Below are 10,682 nucleotides of genomic sequence, written 5' to 3' on the forward strand. Positions count from 1 at the left end.
TTTTACATCAAAGGATTCTATATAATTCTATCTAAACTACGTACATAAATGGTTTCTATATGATTATTAAATTCAACAAACACCAAATGATCCAGTTGCTTTTAAATTGTACATACATCAAAGGATCCTATAGAATTATTTCAAAATCCAACATGTATCAAAGAAACCTATAGCTCCTTGTAAATTATGCATACATCAAAGGATCCTATGCAATTGTTTCTAAATTCTACATACATCAAAGAACTTATTTGCTTTTAAATTGTACATAAATCAAAGGATCCCATAGAATTCTTTATAAATTCGACATACATCAAAAGATCATTTGGACCTCTTTTGAAATGATACATTAACAGATCTTATATAATTCTCTCTAAATTGCACATATTCCAAATTATCCTATGCACATAGCTCTTTTCAAAGCATACAAGTGATACTTTTTCTAAACTGGGCATCAATCAAAAGATTCTATGCAGTTGCTTTTTCGTTCTGCATATATCAAAGGATCCTTTGAAAATGTATCTACATATTTTCTTTACCTTTGCTGGAATTTCACTCTACCATCACTGACTATAACATATTATGCCAACATATGCTACAGAGCAGCAAGTATAGGCGAAGGGTCTTTTCTGTTTCACGAGCCACCTGCTAAACTCAGCATCCATTGTCCTGTATGACCTCTTTTTAAATCACGTGGCTGCGGTTTTGTGTCCTCTCCCACGTACTGAAGGTTAAACTGTCAACATTCCCCTGGAGGTGTAAAGTTGGGAGAGTTATTTCAGACAGAGGGTAGAAGACAAGAAACATCAGGTTCAAACGACAGATTTTGTGGAGCTCTTTTACAGACAGATTTCACACAGATAGGTTTACCTCCATTCGATTCACTTAACACCGCTCTGAGATAAACCCTCAGGATTGACGTCACATGTACACAGTACATCTGAAACGATCCTTATTATCTGTGGATTTGTAGGCACATTCAAATGAAAGCAAATGAAACAAACCAGACTTATCTTAGAGATGCATAAAACATGAATTTATTCACCAGACAATATCATTCATTTCGAATTCCAGGTGTTGATTCAACACAATCATCAGCATCGTATGTCTATCCTGCAGTGCAAATCAATGCGTGTCAGAAGAGAATATGTTATTTGGTTTATCTTCGATTTTCACACCTCTAAATATATTTCACGCCTTCATTTGTAAACTAGCTCTAAGGAAATTGAAGTCAGATTCCATCTAAGCAGCATAGAGGAATTTATGTATGTGAAGCTAGGCCTAGATCCAGTAGTTTAAATATTGTTTTCAATAGTTTGATATTGAAAGCGTGTTTGTTGAAGATGATCGACTCTCTGGAGAGAAATCACTGTAAATAATTTGCGCTGCTAACAGAGCTAATATGCCCACAACATTAGTGCTGAACGCAGTTGCACAGAGCAATTTTCCATCTTGCAGGTTGGTTTAGACCGCCAAATTATTGAGGATGAAGCAAATTACAACAATCTGGTGTGCTTTACTGCAACATTAAAGGGATAGTTCATATAAAAAACTGAAAGTTCTGTCATCATTTACTCACCCTCATGTCGTTCCAGTATGACTGCCTTTCTTCTGCAAAACACAAAAGAAAGATATTTAACTATTCTTCAAAAGACATTTCTCAAAATATCTTCTTTTATGTTCCACAGAAGAAAGAAGTTCATACTGGTTTGGATCGACATGAGGGTGAGTAAATGATGACAGAATTTTACTTTTGGGCTAAGTATCCCTTGCACCAGACAAATAGCGAGGTTTTTTTTAAATGAGGTGCATTCTATAATAAGCCTAATTTGCATAGATAGAAGTAATGTTTGAATGGTAAATAATGCCAATGACTTAATTTACAATTATATTTATCAAATACTCCCAGCGGAGAAGCACATTCAACCGTGGAAAGACGTTAATACACATCATTTTTCAAGTTCAAGTCCACCAACTTTAAAGGGATAGTTCTCCAAAAAATGAAAATTCTGTCAATAATTACTCACCCTCATGTCGTTCCAAACCCCTAAGACCTTTGTTCATCTTTGGAACACAAATTAAGATATTTTTGATGAAATCCGAGAGCTTTCTGACCCTGCATAGACAGCAAGGGAACTCACACGATTAAGGTCCAGAAAGGTAGTAAGGACATAATTAAAATAGTCCATGCGAAATCAGTGGCTCAATCGTAATTATATGAAGCTACGGAAATACTTTTTGTGCGCAAAGAAAAAACAAAAATAATGAATTTATTCAACAATTTCTTCTCTTCCGTGTCAGTCTTCAACACACATTCAGGAGAGTACCACAATGCTGGTTTCGCTCAGACATACAGTACACCACAATACAGAATAATACATTCCGGAATAGTAAATAATATTGCGTGCCGATTTGAGCGTTAAAATGCCACAAAAATAGCTATTAACTATTTAGTGAATTCACCCATCTGTGGGTGGATTCGGGATTTCTGGATTACTGATTAACAAAGTGATTTTGACATTATGCCTCAATGTAAATCTGAGATTAAGTCATGATTGTTTAACTTGTAGTTCATTTGCATCTGTTTAAGTAATCCCACTACAATTGGCTCTTACCGAGTAAATACATTGTGTGTGTGCACGTTTATGTACTTGACTGTCCTCTGGTATGCTTCCAACGAAGCGATAAAAAAACATCCATCATCTCTTCTCCCCCTGGTGTAAAGGAGTAGGACGAGGGTGAACACATAGGCTAATCAGATTACCAACCACCCACAGACTACAGCAGTGTAAGAACACTACCCGGACGCCTTAGCACTTACCCACCCAAAACTTGAGCGAGGGAAGTGGGGGTTATACATGCTTTTAGCAAGTGATGTGAAAGCCTGTGTGGAGTCTCAGTGTGGCATTCACATTCAGGGAAAGCAAGAGAAAAGGCTCATTAAACTTCCAGCTGGTTTTATCGCCGAGATTCCTCTGAAGCTGTCGGATGACAGGGGTGGGGGAGCTCCTATAGATCTGACTTCTAATTACGGCCACATCCAAGCAGGAACTGAGACTTTTTTTGGGAGACTTTAAAGGGATATTTCACCCAAACATGAAAATTCTGTCTATTTATTTGCCTTCATGTCATTCCAATGTAAAAGGAGACTTTTTGAAGAATATACCTGACCATTCTTTTCCATATAATGAAAATGAACATGTCTGTCTGTCTGTCTGTCTGTCTGTCTGTCGTTCTATGATCTGTCTGTCTGTCTCTCCATCTGTCCATCTGTCTGTCTGTCATTCTATGATCTGTCCATCTGTCCGTCTGTCTGTCTGTCATTGATCTGTCTGTCTCTCTGTCCATCTGTCTGTCTGTCTGTCTATCTATCTATCTATCTATGTCTCTGTCTGTCTGTCTGTCTGTCTGTACATCCATATTGTTTTATCTATCTATCTGTTTATCTATCTATCTATCTATCTATCTATCTATCTATCTGTCTGTCTGTCTGTCTGTCTGTCTGCCATTCTAATATCTGTCCATCTGTCTGTCCATCTGTCTGTCTGTCTGTCTGTCTGTCTGTCTGTCTGTCGTTCTATGATCTGTCTGTCTGTCCGTCCGTCCGTCCGTCTATCTGTCTGTCTATCTGTCTATCTATCTATCTATCTATCTATCTATCTATCTATGTCTCTGTCTGTCTGTCCGTACGTCCATATTGTTTTATCTATCTATCTATCTATCTATCTATCTATCTATCTATCTGTCTGTCTGTCTGTCTGTCTGTCTGTCTGTTGTTCTATGATCTGTCTGTCTGTCTGTCTGTTGTTCTATGATCTGTCTGTCTGTCTATCTATCTATCTATCTATCTATCTATCTGTCTGTCTGTCTGTCTGTCTGTCTGTCTGTTGTTCTATGATCTGTCTGTCTGTCTGTCTGTCTGTACGTCCGTATTGTTTTATTTGTCTATCTATCTATCTATCTATCTATCTATCTATCCGTCCATCTGTCTTATCTTTCTCTCTCTGTCATTCTATTGTTCTACCTGTCCATCCGACCATCCATCATAAACATGGTTCATATGACTCATGCGTTATATTCCGTCTTTTGAAGTCATACAGTAGTTCTGTGTTACAAACAGACTGAAATTTAAGTTGATATTCTTGTTCTTAATGAGAAAAGTGGCATATGATTCATGCACTAATCATTCTTTTGAGTCAAATCTCCAGTTGTAGAATGATTTGTTGAAAATATTCTAAAGATATTCTGGTGTTCTACAAAGGAAAGAGGTTCATCTGGGTTAAAAATTATGTGGGGGTGTGTAAATGACAGAAATGTCATTTTTTGTGTGAACTGTTCCTTTAAAGTGGAGATGAATGTTTAGTGTGAGAGCACATGGTGAATTGTACTGACAGACCCTGAGGTACGTAGGACATGCCACATTTGTTCCTAGATGGGGAGAGAGTATGAAGAGAGAGCAAAAAGTACAAAGCACATGCTCCAGAAAATGGCAAGTTAAAAAAAGACACCGGATTCCTGGTGTGGAGCTCATTATCGGGTAATCTTATAATTACAACGTATTACATCACCTTGTGTTGAAAGAAGGGTTTTTAAGATGTGTATTCATATTCATCGGTGTTAGAATATGACAAAACCACACGGAATATAGTTAAACAGCTTTTAAAAGGTGAATTTATGATACTATAATCAATCCAAACTACTGTTAAAAAGCTTGGGGTTGGTAAAATTTGGGGCGGGAAATGTTTTTGAAAGAAGTCTCACCAATGCCGCATTTATTTGATTTAAATACAATAGAAACCGTTTTATTGTGGAATGTTATTACAATTTAAAATAAGTGTTTTCTATTATAATATTTAAAAAAATGTATTCCTAATTTATTCCTGTGATGCATAGCTGAATTTTCAGCATCTTGTCTTCAGTGTCACATGATCCTTCAGAAATCATTCTAATATGCTGATTTGCTACTCAAGAAACATTTCTTATTATTATCAGTGTTGAAAACAGTTGTGCTGCTTACTATTTTTGTGTTACAGTTTTTTCAGGATGTTGTGATGAATAAAAAAGGTTAAAGAACAGCATTTGTGCATTTATTTGAAAGACATCTTTTGTAATATTTTATTGTCTTTAATGTCACTCTTCTGAATGAGAGTTTACAGCAGATCAGATGAGTGTTTGCAGTGATTCTCAGCATGAGACATTTGATGGCCTGATGGCTCGAGCTCAGAGGTCAACTGCTGAAGCAAACAGTGTCACTGCACATCCTCTGGCCCGTGAACACGCTCCGCCTTGAAAATCGTGCATCGCATTTTTCTTTAGGCTGTTCTTCCACAGTCTGCTCTCATTTACACTTGCAGTGTTGCCGTTCGTCTTATTGAGGCGCTGGAATTCACTAGTTTTACAAGACAATTCAAGCATGAATCATGTAATAATTTACAGGCAGCTTTAAATGAAATGTTACAAGCATTTTGGCTTTTCATTTGTGAGGATTTCCCAGATGCAGACCAACCACGTGGAATTTTTTTCTGCAGTTACGCAACTGTTTTCACCTGACCCAACCTTATCAAGAGAAAATAGAATATCAAACTTCAAGAAGACGAGTTTTCATTGCAGTGTCTCCAAATGCAGAATCACATCAGAGCAACGGATCTCATTGGTTTCTCTGGAGACTCATATCAAATTGATCATTTCAGATTTTACATCTGCAAAACAGTGTTCTATATTCAGTAGGACTCCCACAAACATCACATTCTGTCATTATGAGTTGGGAGAGAGAAACACTGCCCCCTAGTGTCAGACCATCAAAGTGAACCTTAAAAGGTGGGGTAAAAAATTGCACTTCGTAATCATTTCAACCTAAAAATGCAGAAATATGACACCCATCTATAAAATAAGTGTTGCAGTTTGGTTTATATTTCACGACTAATCTTTGCTTAGTGGTGCAAGTTTCTTTTTTGGTCTCATTCTCAGACAATACAGTAAGTGCATATATACAATCTATGTATCTGTCTGTCTGTCTATATTTATTTTGTTGAATTAATAAATATAAATATTATTTGAAGATGTGTTATATGATATTAATTATATTATATTATATTATCATTCATCCGTCCGTCCGTCTGTCTGTCTTTATTTATTTAGTTGAATTGATAAATATATAAATGTTATTTAAAGAAGATATTTATATTATATTACATTATATCCACACATATTGATATATTATATTGTACTGTATTATAAAATATAAATTACAACTAAAATATACAATTTGTATTGTAAATTTATTTAAATATATATATATATTTGTAATTCTGTTTATTATAATTACATTTTGTAATACAGTACAATATAATTTAGTACCATTTAAATGTATATAGTCTACATATACACACACACATATATTATATTGTACTGTATTATAAGATATACAAAAATATTGTATATAAAATATTATATTTAATTTTTTTATTATAACAATTAATCTATCTATTATTAATTTTAATTATAATTAACTATTTAAATTATATATATATATATATATATATATATATAAATTAAATATGTGTAAATAAGCATTATATAATTTTTTTATATACACTTTACTTTGTTCCAAATGGGGGGGATCAGATTTTGGTTTTTCATATAAAGTGTTCATTTGTTTTATTTCTCATATGTTTTTTTCTCATATGTTTTATCAGTCTGAGACAGGTTTGTTAAATAGTTTTCTTAGGTAAACTCTTAGGTAGGTGCCAGGTTTTCTTAGGTAAATGGAAAACCTACTTAAAGAGGTTGTTCCACATTATTAAGCAAGTCACAGTTATGCGATATGGGGAGGAAGAAAGATCTTTCTGAAGATGAAAAGCATCAAATAGTGCAACATCTTGCAAAAGGCATGAAAACAACTAATATTTTTCAAAAACTGAACAGAGATTTAATGAAAAGATTTGACAATCTGTCAAACAAATTAATTGTATCAAAAGGGGAACTTTAAAAAAGTCACTGTTGAGCAGCAAACAAATACTTGAAGCTGCCATCCTTAACCAAAGCTCACAGAGAGAAACCTTTACAGTGGGCGTACAATAATACATGAAGAATAATTTTTTATTAAATAGTTTAATTCACTGACGAATGCATATAAATACATATCAATGACCCCTATCAGAGAAGGTAAAGCTGTTTCTGAACGACTTTAACTCTTATTTTAATTAAAGTACATTATTTAGTAATGGATGATTACTACTTTTTACAATTGCTTTTATTAACCATCCGTTGATTAAATGAACACACACACACTTTTTCAATAGCATATAAAATGAATTCATTTAAGGCTCTCCAAACTGCACACTACTGGTCCGTTGCAGCAGGCGTGCATCTTTGGGGAGAGAGTGACAGACAGCACTAGATGAATGGGGCGCTGTGACATCTTCATTCTCAGGCAGGTCGGGATCCCAATCAGCTTCAAGCCGCAGGACCCTTCGCACAGTTAATTAAATCAGTCTGCAAGAGAAAGAGCCCCTCCAGTCCAAACCGTATACCACCAACTGTAATTATTACTGTTCCATTACAGGCAAGCAGATTTCATGAACATTTCTCCAACTAGCAATCAAAGATTTCCTGGAAGAGGTGCTGGAGTGGAAAACATGATACATGAAATGGCAGGAGAGGTTTTGTTGTTTTTCATCAAGGAAAGAGCCTGGCGAATTCACTAAACCAGGGGTTTTCAGCTGTTCTAGACCCAGGGAACCCCATTCAGACTCAGCCAACCAAAGGACTCAGCATATAAAAAAAAAAGATACATTTTCTCATTAAAACTTTATAACAATTTTGCTTAGGAATGCTAACTTTGCTACATTGTACAATACCTAAAAATCACTACTTGGAAAGTTTGAAATTAGTTAATAGTTAGAAGTGCAAAGGAAGATTATATTAATTATATTACATTATATTATATTATAAAATATAAATAATATAAAATATAAAAAATAAGAATATATATATATATATATATATATATATACGATGCTGGAGTGGAAAATATGATACATGAAATGGCAGGAGAGGTTTTGTTGTTTTTCATCAAGGAAAGAGCCTGGCGAATTCACTAAACCAGGGGTTTTCAGCTGTTCTAGACCCAGGGAACCCCATTCAGACTCAGCCAACCAAAGGACTCAGCATATAAAAAAAAAAGATACATTTTCTCATTAAAACTTTATAACAATTTTGCTTAGGAATGCTAACTTTGCTACATTGTACAATACCTAAAAATCACTACTTGGAAAGTTTGAAATTAGTTAATAGTTAGAAGTGCAAAGGAAGATTATATTAATTATATTACATTATATTATATTATAAAATATAAATAATATAAAATATAAAAAATAAGAATATATATAGTGCAATATAATTTAGTACAATTTAAACTTCTATACTAATTTGTATATACTCTACATATACACACACATACATATATTATATTGTACTGTATTATAAAATATACAAAAATATAAAATTTATATATAGTAAAATATATTGTAAATTTGTTCATTTTTATTATACTTTTTGTAACATTACAATATACAATTTAAATGTGTGTGTGTGTGTGTTATAATACAGGTACAATATAACTATATTATATTGTACCTGTATTATAAAATATAAATAATGATATAATGAATGTGTATTAAATGTATATTGTAAAATTATTAAAATATATATTATATTTCTATTTTACGACATATTTTGTAATTATAGTTACATTTTGTAATACAGTACAATAAAATTTAAATTCATGTTCCAATTTGTATATTTCTGTATTATTATTTCTATAATTTAATACAGGGCAATACAGTAAATTTAAATCTGTGTGTGTGTGTGTGTGTGTGTGTGTGTGTACCCAACTGTATATTTTAATATGACATTAGCATATACAAATAAATATTGCTTTCTAAACAGACACAATTATGAATAATTTCCCCCTTCATTTATGATTGTTGAATGAACATGCTATGTTACATGCGTCTTCCCTTCAACCTGAAGTTGTCGTAAGTTGAGAACAACTCATCTGAACTTTGAACAGGGTTGGAGAGGGCAGCCATGGCCTGTGAAGCCCCCATGTCAGGGCTGTAGAAGAAGTCATGCTCAGCTAGGTGCTCTGCCCCATCATGAGCTCTTTCATTCGCCTTGATGACCTCCTCCGGTTCATCGTAAACCCTGCCGACAACCCACTCAGCTCTGGCTTGGAAGTCCTGTGGATCTGCATAAATTGCTTCTGCACTGATGTCTTGTAATGCGTCATTAATTGCTAATTGCTGGATGGAATCACCCAACAAGTCAGTCGAACCTTCTGCAGCCTCCGTCTCTTCATGCGCACCCTCTTCCCGGGGGATCATGAAATCAGAAAGCTGCGAAATGTCAGCATCGGTCTTGAGAGAGTCTCGGAAAGACGCAGACTGCTGGAGAGCTTTTCTCAGGTTTTGCCAGTGCATTTGAGGGTCTGTAGGGGAAGTGGCTTTTTGCTGAGCTTTTGACACTGTGGCGTAGATGGGTTCCTGATTCTCGAGGTCGGCGTCGATGTTCGACACTTGACTTTCACTTTCTGGCTCAATTGCATTCAAAGAAAAGCTCCTCCAAGAGGGGTTGAGCATTTTTGATGCTTTCTGCATTTTCCCCTCAGGCAAAAAGTCAGACGCTTGACTATCTATGGTGTAGTCGTACGTTTCATCCGTGGCCGTGGTTTCTTGGGCTAGACTTTGTTCTACATGGTCAGGGCTGATTGGCTTTGCTGTGGAGGGTCTGGGTAGATTCTGGATGGCTGCGCTGACAATGTTGAACAGTCTTTCACCCTGATGGGTTGCAAACTCGAAATTCCCCTCGCCGGACTCGCATCTGCGACCAGCCTCAAAGGAAAAAGACAGCTGAGGGAGAGTAAAGAGAAGGGGAAGTTATGAAATCTATTTTCAGAGCAGAGATGTTTGTCCACAATCACTCGAGCGATAATAAAGACAGGCTGTTGATTTCCCACGAGAAAAAGCATGCAAATGAAATTCAATGCGTTTAAATGAGGAAACTTCACACCTGCACGATGACAACACTAACGAGTGGAGAAAAAGTACATGAATATTTAACCTACATCAAAGGATCAATGTCAAGATAAAGAAAAGAAAAAATCGTTACGGAATATTAATTCATGGCCATTTCAGATGGTTTTGAAATACGATTTTCAAGAATCTTGAATTGGAATTAATTTTTGATTTCATTTAGTGTAACCATTAAGAAAAAAGTATTTTCCTGAAACCTTGTTTACATTTGAATGTTCACAAAAAAGTGTTTTTTTTTCTTGTTTTAAATATTATGAATTATTAATTTATAGGAAATATCATTAAGCTTTTGTGTAGGCACACCACTTTACAACCTAAACTAACCTATCCTTGTCATAAAAAGGCTAAGACTTATTGACCTTAACACACAGTCATTATATATATATATATATGTGTGTGTGTGTGTGTGTGTGTGTGTGTGTATATATATATATATGTGTGTGTGTGTGTGTGTGTGTGTATATATATATATATATATATGTATGTATGTATATATATGTATGTATATCATATATAAATATAAATATAAATAAATATAAAAATCAGCATATTTTTCTGAAATATTTATTCATTATTCATGATTAATAGCAT

At 34.6% G+C, this 10,682-nt stretch overlaps 1 protein-coding gene across 1 annotated transcript in view; it reads right to left on the bottom strand.

The window, feature by feature from the left end:
* Nucleotides 1–8,929: 8,929 nt before the first annotated feature.
* Nucleotides 8,930–10,682, bottom strand: part of dok2l (docking protein 2-like) — a 14,054-nt gene continuing 12,301 nt past the window's right edge. Inside the window, exon 5 of the mRNA XM_016541259.1 lies at nucleotides 8,930–9,908. Within this exon, the coding sequence (XP_016396745.1) occupies nucleotides 9,003–9,908 (906 nt within the window). The 3' untranslated portion in view covers nucleotides 8,930–9,002. The remainder of the gene's footprint in view (nucleotides 9,909–10,682) is intronic.

The sequence above is a fragment of the Sinocyclocheilus rhinocerous genome, unplaced genomic scaffold (assembly GCF_001515625.1).
Source record: "Sinocyclocheilus rhinocerous isolate Xijiao unplaced genomic scaffold, SAMN03320098_v1.1 scaffold1660, whole genome shotgun sequence".
Lineage (NCBI taxonomy): Eukaryota > Metazoa > Chordata > Actinopteri > Cypriniformes > Cyprinidae > Sinocyclocheilus > Sinocyclocheilus rhinocerous.